The sequence below is a fragment of the Canis lupus genome, chromosome 2 (genome assembly GCF_048164855.1).
Source record: "Canis lupus baileyi chromosome 2, mCanLup2.hap1, whole genome shotgun sequence".
Taxonomy (NCBI): Eukaryota; Metazoa; Chordata; class Mammalia; order Carnivora; family Canidae; genus Canis; species Canis lupus.
The window spans coordinates 40,455,986-40,482,044 of NC_132839.1; the positions used below are offsets into that span (position 1 = coordinate 40,455,986).

The 26,059-nt window shown below is 39.1% G+C and overlaps 1 protein-coding gene across 27 annotated transcripts in view; it reads right to left on the reverse strand.

Moving 5' to 3' along the window:
• Positions 1-1,041: 1,041 nt before the first annotated feature.
• The window catches only part of TJP1 (tight junction protein 1), a 249,479-nt gene continuing 224,461 nt past the window's right edge, over positions 1,042-26,059 (reverse strand). For 8 of the 27 annotated variants that reach the window (XM_072796166.1, XM_072796288.1, XM_072796282.1 and 5 more), the window contains 13 exons: positions 25,410-25,620; positions 24,997-25,097; positions 21,442-21,792; positions 20,870-21,109; positions 19,344-20,216; positions 19,092-19,189; positions 16,957-17,184; positions 12,964-13,014; positions 11,668-11,843; positions 8,934-9,411; positions 7,104-7,321; positions 5,204-5,347; positions 1,042-2,583 (listed from right to left, as the gene is read on the reverse strand). In XM_072796166.1, the coding sequence (XP_072652267.1) occupies positions 2,489-2,583; positions 5,204-5,347; positions 7,104-7,321; positions 8,934-9,411; positions 11,668-11,843; positions 12,964-13,014; positions 16,957-17,184; positions 19,092-19,189; positions 19,344-20,216; positions 20,870-21,109; positions 21,442-21,792; positions 24,997-25,097; positions 25,410-25,620 (3,264 nt within the window). In that variant the 3' untranslated portion in view covers positions 1,042-2,488. The remainder of the gene's footprint in view (positions 2,584-5,203; positions 5,348-7,103; positions 7,322-8,933; positions 9,412-11,667; positions 11,844-12,963; positions 13,015-16,956; positions 17,185-19,091; positions 19,190-19,343; positions 20,217-20,869; positions 21,110-21,441; positions 21,793-24,996; positions 25,098-25,409; positions 25,621-26,059) is intronic. The other 19 variants (XM_072796244.1, XM_072796371.1, XM_072796228.1 and 16 more) reach the window with 15 other exon arrangements.

Below are 26,059 nucleotides of genomic sequence, written 5' to 3' on the forward strand. Positions count from 1 at the left end.
ATAAACAGAGGTAGGTGCATTCACATGGTGGAACCTGGTCCACAGTAAGAAAGAACCACTCATACTTGCAACTTCCTAAGTGCATCTCAAATGCTTCATGCTGAGTCAAAGAAGCCACACTCAAGGCTGCATACCGCAGGATCCTATGGACAGGACACCCTTGAGGAGGACAAACTACAGGGATAGTAGGCGGGGGGGCAGGGGAGAGCATGAACTTTGGGAGATGATGAAACTGATGACTACTGTTAATAAATGGTAACAGGGAGGGCGCCTGGTTGGCTCAGTCGGTTAAGTGTCTGCCTTTGGCTTAGATTGTGATCCCGAGGTTCTGGGCTCCCTGCTCAGCAGTGGGGAGTCTGCCTTTCCCTCTCCCTCTGCCCCTCCTCCCACCCTGGCTCATACTCTCAGATAAATACAATCTTAAAAAAAATAGTCATGGTTTTAAAACTGTATGTCTGTCAAAATCTGGAAAATTATTCACTAAAATGGATACTTTTACTGTACATACATTTTAACCATGATAAAAAAAGATGAAGCAAATAGGCTAAATCTACATAAATGTAGTAAAAATCTACATAAATGTAGATTTAGCAACAACGTAAATGTCAATACAACGGTGGTTAAATAAGTATGGCAATCATGGTGGAATATTTATAGCCATTAAAAATCATTTTCTACTCCTAAATATAACAACATAGGAAAATGCCCATGCTATGTTTTTGGGAAAAAGCAGGATACAAACTACATATGAACTGTTTGTAAGGAACACAAATGCATACTAACTGTATGTATATTTACAAATGCAGTGGGAACACTGCCCAGGATTCTGCAGTCAGCCTCCTTTGACTCTCGCTCTGCCTCAAGGTCTCAGGGACCAGCACTGCTCGTCCATCACAGTGCATCGGCTGTGGCAGGTGCCCCACCAGGCCTGAGGTGACAGGGTAAACAGGTGATGAGGGCCAATGTGCGGGATTTTAAACAGGGTAATATAATAAAGCTGCACAAAATTAGAAACAATGGGCAAAGAGACTAAACCAGCAATTTATTTTAAAAAGTTTTATTCCGCAGATTTAGAAATTTGAGATTTTTTAATAACTGCAAAAGAAATTCAGTCACACCTAATGATTGATTAACAGAATGTAGTGGTGTATTATCTAAACAGAAATCGTGCTGATGTGCCATAATAAATTGTCTATTAGTAAAAAAATACACTTTAGGGCACAGCATGGTATCACAAATTACAGTCAGGATACTTTGCAAGAATTTAATCAAACTAGAGAATTCTGAGTAACTGTATCTTTTAAATGCAGCACTTAAAAATGTAACAACTCTGTGCATTCTTTTTCTTTAAAAAATGACCTTGTATGTGTCATAGAAATGCTGCTTTATTGCTGCAGAGGTCAAAGTTCAAGGCTCAAGAGGTACAGGAGAGAAATACAAAGGTAGCCTTAAGAAACTCGGTTTTGTTTATGTATAAAAAAGGTAAAGTTTATAAAAGTTAATTTACAAACCAAGAACAAAAGTGGTATGCACGCATTATGTACAAGCATCCTTAAAATGTCAAAATTTTCAAATGCATAGCCAAAAGAACAGAAAAACCACCACTGCCCCTTGGTGGGGGTGGTGGGTGGGGAATCCCCAAATCACACCATTATTTTCTCTGGGTGATTATACATTTCTGAAACCACCAAATCCACAATTTACTCAATCTTTTTCATGATACAGTAACTAGATGTGCACAAAAGCCATATAAACTTAGTAATACACAGAGAGAATGATCTAAGAATTAAAAATATGAGGGTAAGGCATTCCTGCTGGTTAGTATGTCTGTGGTGATATGGTTAATTTATAGATCCAAAGAGGCCACAGAACCAGTCTCACATGCTTTGGTGTCCTTCCCTAAAAAAATGTGTTTCCATATACAATAAGTAATTGTCTTCACTTGACTTCCCTACCATCCCCCCCACCCCCCCAAAGCTACAAATTCCCCTTGCTGTACATTTCTGTTAAATCTACTACACTGGTTTATATGCTCCAGGTATATTTTTTAAATGTGTGCATATTACCTCATGCATAATAAAATAAAATGTGTATGCCAAGCCAGGGCCATAATCAAGTTTGAAACAGTGTACTTTGGAAAGAATAAAACTCAAATGCACCCCATTTACTGGCTGGTATTTTAACGGAAATCAGTGAAGTAAGCAGTGACTGTAAAAAAGTACAAAAATCATTACAAAGCAAACCATCTCTGACCCTCCAGCCAATACTGACGGTTTTTCCATCACAAACACGCAGTCTGCAGCATGTTTTCTGACCACGGTGCAGGGGCATGCTCACTAATCTTCATCTGTTCAGACAAAATGCTTAATACTAAGAACTGCAGTATCAATTCTAAGGAAAGTATAATACTTGATAGAGTGCTTCCATTTAGATTTAGTAAGTTTAACCCAGTTTCACATTATTTAATCAAGTTCCTATATTTTAAGAATTAAAAGTGGTCAATCAGGACAGAAACACAGTTTGCTCCAACAAGGTAATTTGGATCTCCAGGAAGACACTTGTTTTGCCAGGTTTTAGGATCACCTAGGAGATAAAAAGAAGTGCTTGTCATTTGCAGTTGGTAAAATCGCTAGCTGTGATACTGTGTAATCATGGGGCAAACATGAATATATATCCTCAGATACAATTTTCTCCTATCTCTTCAGCATATGCACTTGGATCAAAATGCTAAGTGCTGTATTTCAATGAAGACCCACTGGAATCTAAGGATTCAAAGCAGCTTCAGATTTCTCTTTTATTGTGTTTTCAAGTTTATGCCTTTTCAAACAATGAACAGAAGTTGGGGTGACCATACATGCCTGACGTAGTTCTGGTGCCTAGGTCCACATAATTATTAACAGCACTTTTGAAAGTTGGGACAAGAATTAACTGAGTACGAGAACCTATTTTTCACACTCAACTATAGACTAACAAATGAACGCCTGAAAGTTCTGCAGAATCTGGTTCCTAAAGACCCTTCCTTCCCCTTTACCTCCCCCCAAATCACTTTACGTCTGGACCAAGAACTTCTCAACCCTGATATCTTGGCTGTACAACAAAATCATTCATGGAGCTCTGAAAACCCATCAACTGTTAAATCTGAAGCAGGGCTTGAGTATCTGAATTTAATAAGCTCTTGGTGATTTGAGATCAATAGCTAGAATTAAGAAGCCCGGGGTAGTGGACACCAAGTGTCAAGGCAGATGTCTCTATGGCATCCAAGGTAAGTATACAAAAGTTACTGACTTTTGCCTTCCTTCCAGCAACAGTTCTTAACCAAGAGTTGTTCTGCACCCCCATGGGACAATGTCTGGGGAAGGTTTTACCTGTCACAACTGACACCTAGCGAGTAGAGGCCAGGGATGCTGCTGCTAAAAGTTCTACAATGCACAAGACAGTTCCGACAACAAAGCATTATCATCTGGCCATAATGTCAACAAGTGCTAAGGTTGAGAGACCCTGCCCACACTGAGCTGTACATCACCTGATGGTGTCTGACTCACGACAGGCACAGCAGTTTAAAACATAGTAATTAAACAGAGGCTAAATCACTTCACAAACTTATTTGGGCTTATGCCATACTGCAGATAACAACAGTTTGTTTAGGCAATGAAGCAGAGCTTCAACTCTTGAAAGTAAATTAAAAAATCTTAACTTCTGGCTCGAGTTTCTTTCTAGTATACTAACTTTTGTTGGGATTAAGTCAGTCATTATCAAAAATCTACCCTTGACTTTCTGAAAAGAAATTTATAGTAGCAAAGCATTCTAAAGCCACAGAAGATCACACAAACATATTTCTGTTCTAGGTGAATGTACTCAAATTTAACACAGGAAAAAGTTGTTTCAATCTAACAAAATAATGTATGTTCTGTAGCTTAAAATATGGGAATAACAAACAGAGAAATCACTTATGCTTCATATAATATCTGGGGAAAAATATTTAAAGATTCTTATATTGGTTTAGAAAATAATCAGAGCTCATGTTGCAATCTTTCAGAATATATGCTTAAAATGCAGCTTCATTAATATTAATTCATTAATTCAAACTAGGCTAATAAAATGCTTCTCAGTGGAGTCCCTGAGGAAATAGCTCTACTATCTATTGTATTAAAATTAATTTATGGGCAGCCGGGTGGCTCAGAGGTTTAGCGCCTCCTTCAGCTCAGGGCATGATCCTGGAGTCCCAGGATAGATAGAGTCCCATGTCGGGCTCCTTGCATGGGGCTTGTTTCTCCCTCTGCCTGTGTCTCTGCCTCTCTCTCTCTCTGTCTCATGAATAAATAAAATCTTTAAATAAATAAATAAATAAATATAAATAGAATTAATTTATTAGCTCTACTTATAGGTATCAGGAAATATAGATTTATATATAATTTCTAATCTTGGGTACTAATAGAGCATGTTCCTATTATCTCTATACCTGAAAGCTCTATTTCATATTCAAACTGCAATAATACTTACCTGGTGTACTAAAATTCAAAAGCAAAACTTTAAATTCTTATTTTTCTATAGGAGGTTCAATTACAGTGATCTATACCATAAATATAGAATGTTTCAACTGGTAACTGATGTAGTCACCCAAGGAAGTGAGAAATGTGAAAATGCAATGGAAGCTTTGAAGCTATGACCTTAAGAGCAAAAAGCCATTTAAAAGTAGTGTGTATAATAGAAGATACTTAAGAGTTTTACACTGGGAAACCATGGCCAAGTATGATCACAGTGGAGGTATTTTTTGTATTTCAAGTTTCTCTGGTGTATTATACTTTGTAGGTTGAGAAATTAAAGAATGGTAACCAAAAATAAAAATTATGTAATAAAGGAATCAAATCATTTTAATAAGATGAAAATGCCTATATATACAGGGCAGTAACAATTCTCTCACTGCATCTTAATAATTTTGACAGAACAAATAATTTTCTTAAACTTCAAGAAACAGTTAACCTTTAGCCAAATCATCAATGTTTAGAAGGCAGAAACTTCTGAGCCTTTCCATATTCATTTATGCATGCACCACAAGGAAATTTTAAAGCACTGGTGATGCCTACAAGGCCACAGGAACAGAGGTAGAGATTTGCTCACAAACAGCATGGGTAGCTCCAACAGCCCAGGGATTAATCAATGACAGTACCCAAAGCCCCCAAAGGACAGAGTGAAGACAGCATACCCGACGAGGAGTCGGATGATTTTAGAGCAAAAGACCAACCGTCAGGAGTCATGGACGCACAGTGTGGCAAGCGCAGCTCCACGGGCTTCAGGAACTTGAGGCCATGGGGCCCACACATCACTAAGGGGCTCAGCAGTGTCTCACCTGCAGTTGGAGAGGGAGTGGGAGTGACAGGTTAGATGGCCTCTTCCTTCCAGACCACAGTTCTCCTCACACCCCCATGTTCTTATGATATGCTTTAAAGCCAAATGCAGTTAATTCTCTACAGCTCCAGTGACCAATAAAAATACAATGAAGACACATGGGATCTTAAATTTTAAAATTTAAAATTTTCTAGTAGCCACACTGAAATAAAAAACAGGTGAAATAAACTTAATATTCATGTAACCCAATATATCAAAAATATATTTATTTCAACATATAATCAATATAGTAAATCTCTGAAATCAGGGTGTATTTTGCACTTCTAGCACATTCCAACTAAAAATAATCACAGATAATTTAAGAAACAAAATGGATGAACATCGGGGAAGGGAAGGAAAATAAGACAAAAACAGAGAGGGAGGCAAAACAGAAGTACAGAGAACAAACTGAGAGTTTCTGGAAGGGAAGTGGTGCGCTAGATGGGTGTTGGGGATAAAAGAGGACACTTAGGTTGTGATGAGCATTGGGTTTGTATGTGAATGATGAGTCACTAAAATCTACTCCTGTAACTAATACTTAGTTAACTTGAATTTAAGTAAAACCTTGAAGGGAAAAATTAGAAAAAAATATTACATGAAAACTTCTTGCAGAAAAATTAATCTGGGAATCAAATTTATGACAAAGTAGAGAATATGCATATTTCTAACATAAACAGGAACTTTGCCTCACCCTAGTAATGTTATAGTCATTTCTATGATTTTTAAAATAATCTGTAATTTCCTTACCATCACAACAAAGGATAATGTTAGCCCATTAGAAGTTCATTTCAAAACCGTTTATGTCTATCACTTCTCCTTTTTAAGTTTTTGGTGAAATAGTATTCTATTTTGTATCCTTTGTTTTCAATAAAATTTTCAACAAAGGATATAAACAAAAATAGCCACAGGTAGCTGGTGGTAACTGCATTCGATTATGGAGTTTTTGTAAAATATATTCAAATGTACTTCCTATAAATGTTACTTTTATCTGATGTTTTAAATGTTGTATTTGCTGCAGATGTGGTTTAAGGGACCTATGTTATGTTCGTGTTCCACAAAATGTAAGAAACTGAGCTAAAATGATGTATGTAAGGAAGTAAAGCAACTGCTACAAGATTTCAAAAGAAGTTGACACACAGTTCATCACATTGTCCTGATGGATACAGAAAAATTATGAAAAATAACAGCTTTCCTAGATTCCTTCGGAAGTTCAGAAACAGGCATGGTAATATCTGATAGGGATTCTTTACTTACTCTGTTGAGCCCTTACCAGTGCTAGGATTGGGTGATGAGCACCTGCCCCAGGATGCTTCTTTTTACACTCACGAGACAAGCAGGGAGCAAAGGGTTTCTGACTGGGTGTTACCCAGACCCATCTCCAGAGAGGCAAGGGGTGAAGCACACAAAGACAGACTTGGTGAGGTCAGCTAAGACCACCCAGCAGATAGGTGGAGGAAGGCCTGAAGGCCTATCACCTATCATCACAGTCACTTTCGCATCAAAAGTAACGTCCACTGTGTGGACAAGTCCAGTGTGCTCACCTCTCCCCTCGCCTTACTGCAGGGCACCTCCCTTCCCCAGTGGGAGGAACATGCTGGGGTTGCAAAGTAGCAAAGGGGTCCAGATTATCTTCTCAACTGAGTGCTACATACAAGCTTTGAAGAGCACAGAGGGCAACTCTAGTTAGTGTAACTACACAGAAAAATAAGCACACTCACCTTTCTCCTTATCTAAAGGGGGGAGGATGCTGTTGTCTCGGCAGACCTTGAAGTAGATTTCCTGTTCGACTCCCTCCGGAATGGCTCCTTGGGGGATGATGATACTGACGCCAGTTTCTATGGAACTCAACACCCCACCATTGTTGTTAAAGACGCCTCGGGCTGTGGCCACCACAGTATGGCCATCCTCATCTTCATCTTCTTCCACAGCTGACGGGCTGAGAGGTCAGAAACAACCGATGAGTAAACCTCAATGATACACAGGCATCTCCACTACAATTCTAACAGTTGGTTTCATTTTAGTTGATTTCTCTGTATCATCAAGAAGTTTTCAGTGACCCATTTTACTCAAGAAAATAATAAATCATATTCTTCCTGGAGAAATCAATTTCATTTCTGAAGATAAGTAATCAATTTCCCTTCATTACTGATTTCTGCAACCAGGATGTACAAAGCCTGACTACTTTGCTCGCCCAACTACTATAGTTCATTGGTTTTAAGAAACACCTCTTAACATCCATGAACTTTGTGTTTTAAAACTAGCAGTCATGGTTTAATTGGTAGCACTTTTTTTTTTTTCCTTCTTAGGGATACATAAGACAACGGTGCATCTTAGAACTGAAAGCATCTAAGACCTGATAAGTATTAATTAGAGTCCCCACCTCCCTAGGATTTTGAGCCTGCATACTTATGGCCTTTTCTCAGCACTCCCTGAGTATCAAACAGCCCCTGCTATCAATGGCTTCTACAGCACAATGAGGTAATACTTTGGTCTGGGTACACGTCAAGCACCCATGAAAAACACAGTATATTCACTTAGTACACAGAGAATACCAAAGGCCAAGGGGATGTAGTCTCAATGACTGCTTCAATAATGTAGGCTATCAAGACTTCTTGGAGTGAAATTTTGAGTCCCAACCTAAAGGTGAGCAGAAAGCTGGAATGCCAAAGTATGTGAAGGGAAGCTGTAGCTTCATTCCCACACGACCAGAGCACCACGGACAATGTTGCTGTGTGTGAGAGAGAACAGGTTTCCCGGCCTCCGCTACTGGAAAGATTCACAAGGAGGCAGTACGTTTTCAGGACCATTCTTGCTCTTGGGAAGCTGACTGCAGGTGGCCCTCCTGGCCCTGCTGTTTCAACAGGTGGCTTGACAATATAAGTGGATTTGGGAAGCTGAGGCTGAGATGAGCTTCTGTGTGGCCAGAATGGGTCTGGTTAGTCACCACATCAGGACAAGAGGGAAACGAGCATATGGGTTTAGATCCAGGGAAGCTCGCTTTGTCTCATTTGCTCAGATAGCTTACTCATTAAAACTTAAAAAGAGCTACTGATTTTTTAACAACCATTTTGAGGTTGTTACCTTTTTATTTCTAACGTCACTGTTGAACAGAGTGGACAAGGAACACAGATGCTTATGATGATTTTCAGATATTCTCCAAGCGTATCTCACCAGCCCAAGGTTAGAGGTTATGGGAAGCTATGGTTGGTTGGTTAAGAGTCTGGGCTCTGAGGTCAGATGTGGAATGTAAGCTCCTCTCATCCTAGCTGTGGGACTCTGCTCAAACTGCAGTGTCACTCAACCTCATTTCCTAGTAAAATATGGATAATGACAACACCTACTGACCACACTTGGTTGTGAGTTTTATTATTTTATTATCTTGTACCCCTTGTGAGTACATAACGACATTCATCACAACAACGTTTTGGACAACACTGTTCAGCTTAAAGTTGAAGTTAAAATGTTCATTTTAAGTCCCAAATCACATAAACTATGCCACACTCACATTAGACAAATCACAAGGCTAAGAAACAGGCAAAATATCTTACCTCACAGGAATAGCTTTAGGCACTGTGCTGAGATTGTTCATTTGATATTTAGGTTTATCTGCATGGATGGAGAAAGTTTCAACTCCACTGTCAAACTCAGGAGGCTGTGCTGCACTATGTGCTTTTGCAAGAGTCTTGGGAGAAGCAGGGGCTTTTGAAGACAAGTCAGGTTTATGTGCTGTTTCACTTGGCAGGAGATTGTGGTTGAATTTAGGACTTTCAAACTTGCGTTCAAATGGCCGGGCAGAACTTGTGTATGGTTTTGGTGTGAATCGATTATATGCTGGAGTGACCGTTTTCTGAGTCTGTTCAGCTCCATTAACTGGAGCTTTATCTGGGAAACTTTTCTGTGGATAGAAAGTAGACTGAACAGTATCTTCTCGGTTTGGTGGTCTGAAAGTTGCTGGCTTATTCTGTGATGGAGGTGGGTCTGGTTTGGACACTAAAGAATTCTGAAAGTCCAGTGATATTGAATTACCTGAAAGAATAAACATATATAAGCATTTTTAAAACCTCTTCAGAGGTTTCAACAGCCCCTCTGAGATCTCTCCCATAATAATTTGTCCCAGTGCTGGAGTCACGGCCCAGATCAGGGTCCACACTGTCAGAAGGTGGCTCTTGAGCCCTGGTGACTGTCTGTGATACTGACAGATCAGGAGGGGCATGGACACATGTAGTGCTCTAGCGTATCCTGCTGCCTTGGAGTCAGGGTCAGGCTGCTAAGAGTCTAGGCCTCCCGAGACTAGTGTCTCGGTATCCTCTCTCCAACATCTGTAACAAATTATAAACAGAATGACAATACCACTATGTTAAAAACGAACAAAACACCACCACCTAACTAAAACCAAAAGGAAAGCCACAGATTGGGAGAAGCTATTTACAACTATTTAACTGCACAGGATTAGGATCTGAAACCTCTGAAGAACCCCTATACACCCAAAGGAAAAAATTTTACCAAATGGAAGATGGGCAAAGCTCCACAGAGGCAACAATGGAAGTGAAGGCCGGAATGCTCAGTTTACCATACAAGGTACTCAACCCCACTACTTGTAATCCCAAATGCCTCAAATACCATTTCACACCCATTCGATTGGCAACACTTCGGTTTGGTAATGTCAAGAGTTGGCAAAGATGCGGGACAAGAATTTCCATGTACCACTGGTGGCAGTATCAAGTAGTATCAACTGAATTCTAGCAACTTATTCATGAAAAAATAACATCAATGCTAAAACAAAGTCTTTCAGAAAAAAAGAGAAAGAGGGAACATGTCCTAGGCTCTTTTTTATGAAACTAGCACAACAATGATAGCAAACCAGACAAGGATACTGTATTAAAAAAAAAAAAAAAAAAAAAGAACCCAAATTTCTGTGAACACAGCAATATACTTCATATTAACAGAATAAAGAAGAAAAATGTCATGATCATCTTAATGCATGTGACCAGGTGCTTTCAGCAAACTGGAAGGTAATAAGGGAACATCCAAAACATAATAGAGTAGCTATGAGAAAAACCTATAGCTAACGTGGTATGGGTGAAATAATAAATCTTTTCTCCCTAAGATGGGGAAGCAAAGATGTCTGCTCCCATCATTTCCACTCAACATTTTACTCAAAGTCCTTGCCAGAGCAAAAAGGTAAGAAAAAGAAATAAAAGGGCACTTAAGGATTGGCAAGAATTAAAACTTTATCTGCACAGTGTGGAAAGAAATTCCTAACATGAGGTAATAAGCTCAATCTGCCACTAAGACTCTACAGCTCATCTGGTTAAAGACTTGTCCTAGAATTTGACTCCTACGTAAATAATAGAGAAATATCTGTAGTAGCAAAAAGACAACAGGATAATTGATAAATTGTAGTATATTTTTAGGGTACAATAGACCATCCTTTTTTTGAAAGGGCAAATAAGACAAGCAGCATTTGGAGGTAAAGACAGTAGGCCCTCTTGGGGGGGTGGAGGGGAGTCTGATGGAAGGCAAAGAGACACAGTTTGAGGAGGTAGCAGGGACAGAACAAGGTGCTCTAACAATGGACTAGTTGAGTGCACATGTCTAAGGGCAGAGGGAAAAGGAAAGATGATGCAAGCAGGATGCAGGAGAGGAGCCAGGCCCAGGGCCAGCGATCACATGGGTCAGGGGAAACAGTGACCACTCAGAGAGCTGTGAAGGAGAGAGTGCGGGCAGAAACGCAGGGCACAGCTGTTAAGATGAACCAACGAGAGAGCTGTTGGCCACCTTGCTGGGATTCCGCCACAGTACCTAACTGCAAGGTGCTAAGGGACACAAGCTATATGGAACCTCAAAGCTTTCCTATATCTACGAGTGAGGAAGGAGCATAACCGTAATTTTACAAACTACCATTCAAATATTTAGATTCAGACATACTGGCAAACAAATACTTCCAGAAACTGAGCTGTGCTAGTAAAATATGAAAATCTATAGATTAAATCTATTTAGTCTAATAGAAAAAAATCTAGTATTAAATCTAATTAAATCTATTAAGTCTATTCTAATCTAATAGATTAAAATCTGTTTAGCTAAAAGGCTGGTCTGATACATTGGTCATAGTCATAAAAACAGGAGATGTACTTTTATTTACCAAAACCCTTAGTTTTCACTGTTCTCAGCCTAAAAGTTTCATGTATGCATTTTTTAATGAAAAACCCTTTTGCTTACAGACTGCAAGAATTCAATTTTCTAAGTATCACTCTATTACAACAGGAATGCTAACTCTCCTACCTTCACCATGTGCCCCCTTGGCATGCGTGTGGAGGGCAAGAGAGGAGCTGGTACCGGGCTGAGAAGGCTGGGCATACTGGGAGGGCAATGGGGGAGGAGGGGGAGTGGCCTGGACTGGCTCATAGCGCTTCTCACCAAATGATCTATCAGGGGCATCAGCTTCAGGAGACTTTCCCCTGTGAAAAAAATGAAGAGAATGCCAACATATGAAAATAGATTCACATTTACAAAATAAGTTCTCATCCTCTAAGTATCCTTGAGTTAAAGAAAAATCTAGAATTTCACAAAAATATTCTTATGAGTATAAATGGCTAACTCTACCCAAATGTACAAACAAATTCAACCATTTATCAGCACAAGAAATGTAAAGACAGCACAGATACTTAAAGAATATTAGTAAAACATCCAGAAGATGGCAACCAAAAGGCAGATGAAATTTTGGGTATACTTGTAATATTAATTGTGTTGCTTACAAAAAACAGTAATGATTGAGAAGTTTGAGAAAGTCTTCCAAATATTTTGAAAAAAATATTTATTGGCCCAAATCTTCCTTAGATTCACTTCTGATTTGGTATCTAAGGTATAAAACGCCTTGGCTTCTGGCACAGAGCGCTACAAAAAAAAAAAAAAAAAAAAAATGGTTTTATAGACCAGAGGTTGGCAATTAAAAAAAAATTTTTTTTAATAGTAAAGAGCTGGACAGTAAATGTTGTTGGTGTTTTGGGCCAGTCTCTCTCACAACTATTCAAACTCTGCCCCAAAACAGCCATCATATATAAATGAAATGGGTGTGGCTGTGTTCCAGTGACACTAAAAACACTGGACACCTTTCACTTGGAAATTGACCTTTATTTACTAGATGCATTTTTCATTTAACAACTGCTAGAGTAGCAGATATGCTTAATTTTACAAGGCTCATTTAAGTTAAATTGTGCCATGCATGCTTATTTTTTTCAGATTGCCAATTGTTAATATGTAGCACATAAAATTCAAACAGAAGAAATCTTTAAAATAGACCCATAATTACAACACTGCCATCTAAACCTTTGCAGAGAGCCAAAGCTGCACTGGCTTTATGTGCACAAACAAAACAGACATTTGGAATGTACTTTCATAGAAAATTTCACTGAAGAAGTCTAGTCTTGTATTGGCTTTATTAAAACTACACTGTTACATTGCTTTCAGGCACTTATGCTAAACATTTGAAGAGGACTTTAAAATCTGAAAGTGCACATAATGCCAGTGATGCAGTGAGGGACACCTTATGTAACAGCCTCACATCAATGCCAGTCTTACCACTTGGTGCTCCTTTTCAAGTAGTCATAGCTAGTGTAAGAGCCAAGAAATCTAGGTGATGGCAAAGCAAGCGCAATAGAAAAATGAAAGAAAATGGTCAATCTAACTAAGTACATTTGTAGCAAACGGAACTCAAATGTCATTTTAAAATATCAACCAAAACAATTAACATCCACCATTTCAGAATAATTTGATCTGTAAAAGAAACCACCACTAACTCCCATTAAAGCTAGGAAAATCACCAATAAATTAAAATATAGTAACATTGGTAGGTCCTGCGACTGTCCGCCTACCCGCCCTCTACATATTTTAACTGTGGAGCTAGTGAGGAACAAGGTGCTTGATCTCTCTTCTACCTCTGCCCTCGGGCTTCACTTGCTAGTGGTGAGCAAAGAAATGAACTAAATTAAGGAGCAGGACTAAGAATAATCAGCAGGCTCTGGATAAGAATGAAGTGCTCCACTAAAAGAAAAAAGGCTGAGCAAAAGAAATCCTCTAAGTGAAAACACACGAAGCAGTGGTATAACACACCTGGCTGCGCTGATGCCCAGCAAGGTAATGAGGAATGGGCCAATGAATATATGCCTGCCTTTGAAACTCATTTTCTAAGATTTTATTTATTTATTCATAAGAGACAGAAAGAGAGAGAGAGAGAGAGAGAGAGAGAGAAGCAGAGACACAGGCAGAGAGAGAAGCAGGCTCCATGTAAGGAGCCTGATTCGGGACTGGCTCCCTGAACCCCGGGATCACACCCTGAACCGAAGGCAGACGCTCAACCACTGAGCCACCCAGGTGTCCCTGAAACATGACTGATTAACCTGTACTCTTTCCTAGCAAGACCTTGCCCATCCCCAGTCCCAGAGCGAAGTCCTGGGATGGGTGGAGCCTGTCTGGAAAGCTGCCAAGCTTGAAACACACAGCTTCTCTCACCGAATGTCACACACAAAGAGACACAACCTAACGTCAGTCTTACTCAGTTCTTAAAAAGCTGAAACCCGCTAACATTTATTTTGAGACCTGGAAGTCTCAAAATAAGTGGATTCTTGAGAGAGAGATTCTAGTGACAATAAACTCCCTAGATGCCTCAAAGAAGCTGAGTCTCTGGGCTGGGAGAGCTGCATAGATGCAGAAGGGGACTGCTCTTCCAGCCCTGTTGTAGAGTCCTGGGAACTCTTCCCTGGCTGTGAAGATGAATGTCTGAGCCACATTTCCTAACCTCCCCACTTCCAAGCCAGCTCTCTGGAACTATAAGACAGGTGACAGCCACTCACTTTCTGGGGTGTCTGTCCTGTGCTAGTAGACTTCTCCCCTAACTGCCACTATTTATTTCTGAGGGGTATTTTTACATGGCATGTTGGCGTATGTTACCGGGAAGAAGACAACTTTGCTATTTCTATATTTTACTTCAGAAAATAAAGGCCTGTAGGCAGTGTACGGGAGACCGAGAAAACAGTAAACGGTTTTGAAATACAGGACAAAGAGGATCATATACTTTAAATGATTTTCCAGTTGTTAAAATTGTCTTCAATGGGCACAAGGAGTATAACAGCATGAGAAGGAGACAGCAGAGAAACACCTTTTCTCTTGGTCATCCTTATCTTTCCCCTCACTCCCCTTTCCCAACACTCTGCCCACCGGATACCCATATGGGGAAACACAGCACAACCAGAGTTTTTACTTTGTGCCAACAAAGGAAGGAAATGTGTACTAGTGTCCATCTCAAGTCACACTTCCCTGCTCCCGTAACACAACAGGAAATGGCAAAGCCAAACACTCAAGAGTCCTGGGCATATTCACAAACACAAAGGTTATCTATTTCTGTCAAAAGCAATATATCCTTGAGAAACCTCTGACCAGCTAAGACTTGTTCCTCCCAGGGTTGCATTAATGGAAAGGGGGCACAGCTGACACCCCTAGTACACTGTGTCCTGTGCTACGGAGTCCCCACCCCCCACAGACCAGGCAGCGTTCTAGACCCTGTCTGAAAATTACACAGCACAAATAGGTCATTAAGCTTTCTTTGTAGAAAACCCCATTAAGTCAAACCCAAAAATGCTTGGTCAGTTCATTCTCTGAAAAGACTTACTTACATTTTAGGCCTAAATGTATTCCTAAATTTAAGGTTGGACTCTGTTTACCAAGTACATAAATAAAATAAAGACAAATCAACAAATCAAATTTAATCAAATCTCTCTCCTTACACTACACCCTTGGACCTGCTTCTAACAGGAATGAATGTGTTTAATGATTTAAGTAAAAGTGAGCTCACTAAGTCTCACCTCACTGTCTGAGTCTGGACACTCTCTCCAGATATACTGGGCACCTCCCTATTGTCATGGTAGGGTAGACTACTGGTCTAAGACCCTGTTTGCATTTAATGAGACCCACTGCAGTACTCAAAGTTTGCATTTATGGTTGTCATAAACAGCTTTCTTCTCTAGACAAAGATTTAAATGGGTAACAGTGGAAAAAAAGGTTTTAAATCTTCACTCAAATGATGTCTAAGAGAAGAGTGGTAATTAAAATTAGGTTCTTAATATTAGAAGTTTTAAAAAATATTCTAAAAAAATGTCCACTCAATAGTAAGTGACAAATGATAGTTAAGTTCAGACAATCCCAAGCATCGAATTCACTGAAAATCTGAGTGCTTTTGAATTTGGAAGCAAGAGTGATTTGTGATGGCTTTTTGTCAACTTTGGTAGGCCAAACAATAGTACCCATCATTTGCTCAAGCACTACTGTAGGTGCTGCTGTGACAGGGATTTACAGATGTAATGCCCCTAATCACTTGAGTTCTGTTAATCAAAAGGGAGATCTGGATGGACCCTTTTACAGAGAACTTACTTCACTGAACTCAGAGACTCTCAAACAGCTTTGGATCTTCTCTTCTTGTCTGAATTCACAACTTGCTTATCAGTAGGGTCTCATAATGGTGTAAATGAATGCTTGGTATAAATGAATGCTTGGGATTGTCTGAACTTAACTATCATTTGTCATTTACTATTGAGTGGACATTTTTTTTAGAATATTCTTTAAAACTTCTAATATTAAGAACCTAATTTTATGAATCCACCACCTGTGCCTATGTGAGTTTATAACCCAATCTCAGTTGGGTCTGTACAGCAAAAAAGCCCCAAGAAAGAAAGACAAATCAACAAGACCCCCAAAAGACAAGTCAACAGAAGGGAGGAGCACAGAATAGGGAAAAGACAACTACAAGTCAAAAACTTGGGTGCTCGATCCTCTCTACCTTGTCACGTCACCTCACTGGACCTTGGTTTCCTCACGCATAAAACTGGACCAGATATCCTTAAAGTCCCCTCAATTCCAACAATAAAAAAAGATAAGCTCTTTCTCATCTTGAAAAAAACCTCTCTATTGTTCTCCCTCAAATGATGTCACTCCCTGTCCTGAGGCTTTCATATTTAAAAAGCAAAATCAGGAAAGAAGGAAAGAACCAGCATTAAGTGTTTTGTGCAGAGGGGTGACTTATGATTCACCTAACACTCAGGGTCTTCACAGTTTATTCCCTTACCTCAAAACATTTTAACATCTTTCATAAGGGAAAAGTTTTGTGTATGTGCTATCAGAGTTTAAAGACAAAACACACACACAAACGAGAGCTAGAAACTATGCACAACGCTGAACCACTGGAGCGACAGGAATCATCTATTTTTTTTAAAAAAATATTTTATTTATTTATTCATGAGAGACAGAGAGAGAGAGAGAGAGGCCGAGACACAGGCCGAGGGAGAAGCAGGCCCCATGCAGGGAGCCTGACGTGGGACTCGATCCTGGGTCTCCAGGATCACACCCCAGGCTGAAGGTGACGCTAAACCTCTAAGCCACCCAGGCTGCCCGGAATCATCTATTTTGGACCTAACTGCATTCCTCCCAAACATACTGAATTTCACGTGATTAACTTCTACTTTATGCAACTGAACCTTTATCTATCCTTTTTTAAAATGTTAAGTCTTAAGTGAAATAACTTACTTCGAAGAATAACTAGAAAAGTTTGTTTGATTCTGAGAATGAACTGGCTTGGCAGGCTCTGAGAGATGGCCAGCAGGAATGTGTGTAGAAGGCTTGTTTTCAAAACTTCTTCGGTCAAAGTAGGAGAGCTGCTTTCGATAATATTCTTCATCCTCTTCGGGATCATAATGATTAGACCGAACAATATCTTCGGGTGGCTTCATCTGAGGTTTTTGAGGTTCTGGGATCCTGACAATGAGTAACAAATGGAACAACTTTCTTAGATATTACTTTTACAAAGAAAATGGAATATATAAATATTTTATCATGACCTTTCACTGCTATGGTTATTCAGGATTGTACTGAGCAGTCCAACAGTCAAAATGGGCATTCCAAATCCCATGCCTTCATACATTATACTCGGAAGGCAGCCCTCTTCTGGCTTTTGAGGCCTTTAACACAATCTAAAAAGCTTGATGATAATGATCTGGTTATAGAGCCTTACAGCAGGTTAGAAGCAGTTAATTAGAAAGAGAAAAGGGAATGTAAGGAAGACAGTGGAGAACTTATCCAAGTACATACACCAATGTTAGCAACAAGTAATAACAGAGAATTTAAGAACTTTAATCCAGGATTGATAAATGACTCTTATATAAGGAAATAACTCTATCTAGTCCAAAGTTCTAGAGGGCACAGGAAGCAGTGGGAAAAAAAGTTACTAAGCAAGTTAATACAAATCTTCCTCAACTTACAAAGGGGTTACATCCTGACAAATCCATAAGGTAAAAATACCCTAAGTCAAAAATGCATTTAATATACCTAATTTACCAAACACCATAGCTTACCCTAACCTACCTTAAATGTGTTCAGGACACATACTTTAGCCTATAGTTGGCTAAAATCATGTAACATGAAGCTTATTTTATAATAAAATGAGTATCTCATATAATTTATTGAATACTATACAGAAAATGAAAAACAAAATGGCTGTATGGCTACAGAATGGTTTTCAGTGTACTAACTCTTTAATTGTCTAAACAGCCCCTGATCCTGTGGCTGACTGGGAGTTGTCCCCAGCCCAGCATCAGCAGAGAGTACTGTATCAGACATGGGGGGGGGGGGGGGGGGGGAATCAAGATTCAAAATTTGAAGTACAATTTCTACTGCATGCATAATTGCTTTCACACAATTGTAAAGTTGAAAATTCCTAAGTCAAAAACCATTGGAAATTGGTACATTGTTATGTATCCTCTACTTAGTGAATTTTAGAAACTTTGCCTCAAAAATAAATAGGTCTCACACCCCAAAAGGAGTGGGGGGGACCTAAGCTTTCAGTAATTACAAATTTATTTTATGTAAAATAGTTCATTTGCTAATGATACTGGCTACCTACAGTAACCCTACAGTAGTTTATGTTTTCATAAAAAGTACTAGACATTACTAAAAGGAAAATGTATATGCTAGACAGTAGCATAAGTATACTTGGGTATAGTCCTAATATAGTCTATATATAGAACTTTATATATATATATATAGAACTCTCTCTATATATAGAACTCTATATATAGACTATATATAGGACTGTCTATATATAGACTATATATAGGACTATACCCAAGTCCTATAAGCTGCTCAATCCCTCTCTGCCCCAGTACCTTCCTTTTAAATGGGGAAAAAGATAGTCTACCCACACTGCACTGAAGTACTTCGAGCAATGGCAAGAATATGGCACATGTTCACTAATCATTTCACTAAATGATTAATTTTTGTTATTTTAGCCAACCTGAGTCTGTTTCTTTACCCCTAAAAACTGAAAGTTTGTGTGTCTGAAAACACTTACAAAACTAAAGAATATAATACAAATGTAGGGCTTTGAAAGTTTTATTTTTAATCGCTGGCGAGAAAAATAATCTTTTTGGAAGACCTGATACTAAAAGCATTAACAAAGGTCTGTTACAGAAGGCATAATCAAGATCTTTTTCTTTCTAAGGCCACCAATTAATTAGAAAGGCTGGTAGTTTTCATTTAAAGACAAACAAGAACATCTCCCTCTTCCTCTCCTCTCCTCTCCTCACAGAGTAAAAGGCTTCTTCACTGACTGAAAGTGTCAGATTCCCAGTCAGGTGTAGGCCACAAACACCATAAAGCATACCCACCTGTACAGTGTTTTGTCATGTTCACTGAACTGATTCTGAGGAGTGGGTTTAGGACCAATGATGGGAGCACCTGGAGGTTTAGAAGCTACCTCTGGAGGCTGCAAAACAGAACACAAACATGCCCCAAGAACAGATAATTGCAAAAGAGGCTTCATTTAAGCAGGGGAGGGAGAGTGACAAAGCATTCTGAATTGTTCCTTCACCAAATGTGCCCAGGAGTCCAAGGCAGAAAAGGCATGGTTACATGCTTACCTTAAAACCAGCGGTGTGGTTTTCATCCTTCTTGTTCTCCAATGATGCAGATCTTTTGTTTTCAAACATTTTTACTCTAGTGAGTACAGACTGGGGTTTCATTGCTGGATCTTCCTCCTCTTCAGTCAGAGTTGGGGGTGGAGGCAGAGGTTTGGTATTTGAAGGCAGAACTTCTGGCTTATGTTGAGATGCGGGTATTAGAGGAGGGACAACCGCAGCACCATGGAGAGGCTCATAGTGGCCGGCTTTCGAGGAAAATCCCTGTGATGGTACTTGCTCGTAACTTCGTGGGTACTGGTCAAAATACTGCTTCGGTTCAGATGCCTTAGGGCCTGCTGAAGAATAGGACTGCGCTTCTGGTCTGTATCTGTTATGCATGTCATATCCAGGAGTTGGTTGCTCTTCGTGCCGTAGGGTAGAGGTTCTAGGTGGCTGGTCATAGCGTGGTCTGCTGTCATAGGACAGAGGGGCTGGCTCTTCAAAACGTGGGTAATACCCTCTTTCTGAGGACTCTTCTGGATGCTGTCTGGAGTCAAGGTCCCGAGGGTGCTGATTATCAAGAGAAGGCCGAGGCTGGTAGGGCTGTTTGTCATCGTAATATGACCACTGCTCTTCATATGTGGGAATGCGCTCTTCATAGCGGAGACGATGATCATAGTTTCGAGAAAACTGGTCTGTATAGCTTGAGGAGTCGTATCTGTATGTGGGCTGCTCGAGGTCTCTGTTGGCCTGTTTTTCTACATATGGGGGTTGGGATTCATAGCTCAGATTAGGCTCTTTGTCTGGCCTCTGCCCTGGGTGACCAACAGCTGGCTGTTTCAAAACATGGTTCTGTCTCATCATTTCCTCAGGATAGGGATCTTTTCTATACACCTGTGTAAAAAATTCACGGTTCAGTACAAAGGCTTGTTTTCAATTCTAGTCTATTTTAATAGACAAAAATAGAAGAATTTGATATATGAAAATGGCACGTTCTACCATTTATTCCCAAGACAAGAAAGAGATTAGTGAGAAAGCTAGTTGAAGTGAAAGCTCAAAATTTAATAATGCAGGTAGGGGGGCTTTTATGTTTTAGCATGTTCTAAATGAAAAGTGAGTTAAAGATAATTATTAAATTTAGTACAAAAGCAATACACTGACTACTGATTCCACTTGATTTGGACACCAAAAATAAAAATCATAAAGAAAATTTATAGACACCATAATTTACAAAACACAAAAATGTTTATGGTAAGTCACAACTACATACTATAAGGAATTCTGGAAAATACTGAAAGCCAAAAAATAAAAGTAATACAAACATTAAGCACAAATCCCAATTAAAAGGCCTATTTTCAAATGATCATTATACCACCAGAAGCCATGCAAACTACAAAACTGAAATGATTCATAATTGATTCAAAAGCACTATGGTGTGTAAGCCCACAGTAAAAAAGCAAAAGGAACACTCAAAGGGCAAAGCAAAAATGATTGTGTGCTAGACTGATGGAGAGCGACAAATGAAGGCAACACTGCAGCACAGGTACCTTTGCTGGCTCTACATGCGACGGCAATGATGGCTCTTGATCTCTTAGCATTATGTGAGCTGCCTCAGTGCTTGGTGTTCTTAAAGAATCAGCTTGTGGTGAGTAAGAAGTAGAAGGAGCTGGGGTAGGCCCCTCCAGTCTGACATTAGTTAAAGTTACATTATGGTTAACAGCAGAGGTTGATGATGCTGGGTTTGTTTCAGGCGAAAGGTAAGGGACTGGAGATGAGGCTTCTGCTTTCTGTGAAGTGTTTAAAATATTTTAAATATAGTGCTTCTCTTTATTGCTAACTTCCCACTTCCATTTATAGGGGCTGGTAGACATACATTTTAGTGTGCTGAATAACAAAACTATAACCTCACATCCTTATTTAAAAAAAATATTCAGTATACTGCTGTGTAAGACGAACACACAAAGTTTAGAATTAAGTCCTCGGTATTCTCAAATTGAAATTAAAGATTAATTCTTAATCTGAAGAAAGGACAAAATAATATATTCTTCAACTCAATCACCACATTCTAAAACTTAATAATGCACCTCTAACTACAAAACGTTGAATGCTTGCTGCTTACCTGTTGAGAAGCTGTTTTAAATCCAGGGGAGTCTATTCTATGAATTGGTTGTGGCTGCGCTTGTGGTGAATAAGGAGGATATGTTTGGTTTTCATGATGCATTCCAGAGGAGTCCTCTCTTACAGGCTCAGAGGACCGTGTAATGGCAGACTCCGGTGGAGTCCCAACCTCATCATTAAGAGTTTCATCTAGTTCTTGATCAGTGTAGGCCCCGCCTTCTGTATCTGTGTCTTCATAGTCAGAAGTGTGTCTACTGTCCGTGCTATACATTGAGTATTCACTACCTGGGGCTGACAGGTAGGAGAGACGATCATCATGCAAATCAAGGTCATCACTTGTAGCACCATCCGCCTGGGTCAAATAAAAGTAAATTAAAAATTTTATTCAGTAGTTCTTTAAGAGATGGCCTTTATTTTACAAGGGAGATTGAAAAGGATATTTTTCTTTGGAGAAATCACATCTATTTCTCAAAACTTCTGGTGAGGAAAGGTCAAGAAGATTGTACAAGCACACATGCAGACACACAGAGCATCCTTTGAGATCTGAAGGGCTTGGAAGAATGAAATGTTGGCTGGTTAGCCATGACAAAGCTGGACTCTGAGGCTCAGCCCCAGAAGTCAACGAAGGAACCCTGACACCACTCAGGTTTACAAAACCTAATCAGTCACTAGTTTATCAGCCCAAAGCAAGGTGAAGAGGGAGAATCCGGCTAAACCAAACTCACAGAAACAAGGACACACTGACAAAACAGCTCATGTAAGAGTAACTATGAAAATAAATGCCACAGTTCAAGTTGCATAAGACCTTACAAATACATATAAATATATATATTAAGAAAATGACTTTTTAAAGTTGGTATTTGACCTTCAAGTTTTTGTAAAACACAATGGAAAAGCATCATCTAAGTACTGGTTGCCTGATTAAATTAAGAATTATTGTCTTTATTATTTTTCACAGATGTAGTATCCAGTGGATGGTGAGGGAGAAATGCAATAATGTTTCTCTTTTCTAAGTAATTAAGAGCAGAGTTGGTTTTTATTAGTCTACATTATCTTCTGAGTAGACTAGAAAGAAAATGAGAAGCATTCCAGGGAAAAGAATCTAAAGAGTTGCATCAACAGGCTGTCATTTAGATACTAGTTTGAAACTAGTACCTGGATTAATTAGTACAGTCCCTGAAGATCTTGCCTGGTGGACACTGTGCCCAGCTGGGCATGAGCGCTGAAGGATCTGGAATCCAGAATTCAGATAATCCTTCTTCCATTTTAGCACAGGCTGAAGGACAAACATAAGGCTTGAGTAGCCTGAATGGAACATTCCACACAGTCTTATACCTGGCTCTCTCAAAAGCTTGACACTGAGTATTGCTCTCCAGATATGAAAGACTAAGGTATGTCAGACACCCCAGGGGCTCTGGTTTTCAACAGAGAACCTGCTGGGCTCAGGGAGTGAGAATTCCAGGGCTGTAAGTTATAGCAGAGTCTCTCTCATTGAAATCTCAATGGGTTCTCAATTCTATAATGGCCGCTGCAGAAGAGAAGTCTTTTTGCTATCTACTGTAACCTTTAACTTGCCAGGGTTCTGGAAGACTATAACCCAGCAGCCAGCCAAGGAAATATTTAAGTCCTTAGGGAAGAACTGACTTGGAATTCACCAACCTACATAGCTTTTGCAGTGGTATGAAATGCACAAGTGAGCAAGAACCATGGGTTGCTTTGAACCAAGAAATGACATATGCCTACATGTTAAGAAAGTCTCAGGATGACTTTTCTTGGTTTAGTAGGGTATAAGACTGTGTCAGATCTTGCAAAAAAGAATTCTTCCTAGCAATTAGACCAGAGTAGTTTGCTCAGGAAAGTCAATGTGAAATGATGTGGTTTTAGTTTAAGAATCTATTATTATTATACTTGAATAGAAGGGGCAGGAGATCTATCAAGTTTGATTTAAAGTGTAACAAGCTATTCTGATTTACAAAATGCATCAATCTAATAATAAATGATCTGTTTTTCCTCACATAAAAAGTTGGGGTGAGTTAGACCTATATTTTTAAATCCAAGCAAAGACAGGAAGCACACAATAATATCACAAAAAGAAATCACAGAAAATTAAGATTTGTGGATTAAAAAAAACCCTCAGATAGGCAGACAGCATACTTTGTGCATTTATAAACTAATTTCATTTCAGGTTTATAAAACCTAATCAGTCACTAGTTATTATCAACCATCCTACCCTGACAAAAGCTGCTAAAAGAATTGTGTTTTTACAGATTAGTATGGAAAGGACTGTGATCCTTTGTATAAAATGCCACATGAGTAAAAATAATAGTGTGTTTCTGTAAAGTGATGCAGTGGGTTTTTTCTACCTCCATTTGTCAAGTGTCCTAGCTGATATGCTAGTTATTCAGAGTGGTCTAATTAACTATACAGAGTGCATCCCCCAAAGTGGTACTGATGAGAAAAACCACAATTCTGACACAATAATAATACCGGGTTGGGAACAGCAGACCAGATACGACCTCTAGATGCAAACATTTAGCATCTCTTCTTGCAGAGGTTGTGTTTTCTGGATAAAGGGTGTGGTGGTCCTAAGCATGCAGCATGCATTGCCAGAGCATCTGTAGCCATAGCCAGGCAGAGGAAAGTAGGGGCCATGCAGGGGCAAAACACAACAAAAAACAAGCCAACAAGGAAATATAAAAAATTGAAACAAAAAATCAGAGATATTTTCAATCTTCTCTAGCAACTAAAACATATTAATATTACACCGAAGGTAAAAGATATTAAAAACAAAAGTTTCTCTCAGCTGTATTAATTTGCCCAAAAAAATGAACACACCTTTCCCATCAAAGACTGCAATAAAACCAGAAAGACTGGGAATAGAAAGGAGTTATTTTAAAGATGGCCATTTGAATGTATATAAAAATCTGAATTTGTATCTAAAAAGGAGATTACTGCTCTGTCCAACATTTCTTAGTATGCTATAACAATATGAACAAGTGCTAAGCAGGAAAAAGATTCCCAAGATAAACAAAGTAATAAAATATGTTCTTTACTCACTTCTCAAAGCCCTTCCTATGCTGGTGGATACAGTGCTGCCCCTCTGTAGAGTATTTCCCAGCCATTACTTGCCTTTAGAATGCCTTGTTCTTTCAGACCAAGTGCTGAATCTTGTGTGCAGAGACAGCACTCTAGGAAACAAGGACCTAGCTCACTCAACTCTCCTCATTTTCAGAGGAGGAAACTGAAGCCAGGGTCTAAGTCATTCCTCAGTCAGACAAGGAGGGACAGAGCCAGAACTCAACCTTACTCTTTTATTAGCATTGGAAAACTCTGAGAGAGCACACCTGAAGTGGTAATTAAATAGGTGGGGAAATTTCAGAATCTTTTACTATCAAAAACAACTTTCACAATCCCTACAAATTATAAAAATTTAAAAGTAAACTCTCCCCAAAGTACTCTAATATGTTGATCTAGTTAGAAAACAATGGTAACTCAAAGGCATCTCAGATTGGTCATATCATCTATTAAAAGCATTAAATAACAGGAAGTTTCTTACCTTTCCCTCAGAAACCCATACCAACTGGTTCTGTTGCTGCTGAATTGCTTCTTTCAATGCACCATACCAACCATCATTCATTGAATTTAAGTTAATTGTAGCTGAAAATAAATTAACAGCATTGTTTTACGATTAGAACATGGTCAAAGCCAGAATTCAGTCGATCCAGCATGCATCAGCTCAACCATCATTTCTTAGTTATTTGAAAGATAATGTCTGAAGACACACACCTTTGAAATTTCTATTTTGGCACTGTACATTTTCTTCCACGCAAACAGCAGTGGTCAACATAATAGGAGGTTTTCCAAGGCAAAGGTTATAAATAGCTTTTGGCATTTGAACACCACAGTATTTTTGTCTACATATTGTTGCCCAGGCATTTTAAACTAAATGAAGGCCTTTAATATACTCACTTGTAAAAAGATGGTGATTATTTTTACGAAGTTTATGAGACCGTTCATATAATTTCCTGGCACTTTTTCGAGATTCTGGGCATAGCCTCATCCTCATAGTTTTCACACCTTGCTTAGAATCAGGGTTAAGGAATACTACAATTGGATACCACTGGGCATAATTCAGACGATCAACTGCATTTGGTGTTACATCTAATAAAGCATGTTTGTCCTGGAGACACAGAGAAAAAAATAAACAAGGACACAAGATAACAATTAAGAATCATCACCTTCCAAGAAAGTCACAGCCTAGACTACGTTCCAATGGTAATGGACCTCTAATTGGGCTCCAAAACATCTCAAGAGTACATGTTAGAAAAACTTGTAACCAGAAGCTAATTCAATACAATTTCTAGCCCAATTAAAAACAAAACAAAACAAAAAGCTTCATTAGCTCACTTTAAGATAGCCCCAATACTTGCAAGTTGACAGCATTATCTGTGTTCTGTAAAGTGAAAAAGAGCATACGAATTTAATGTTCCTGATATGATCTTGTAGAGTAACAACATATTCCCTATCAATGTAAATGTCCTTTAATGCATGTAATATTGTTTCCTTGAAAGTTGTTATTGCAATGCCCTTCAATAGGGGCTTTATCTTCTTATGGTAGA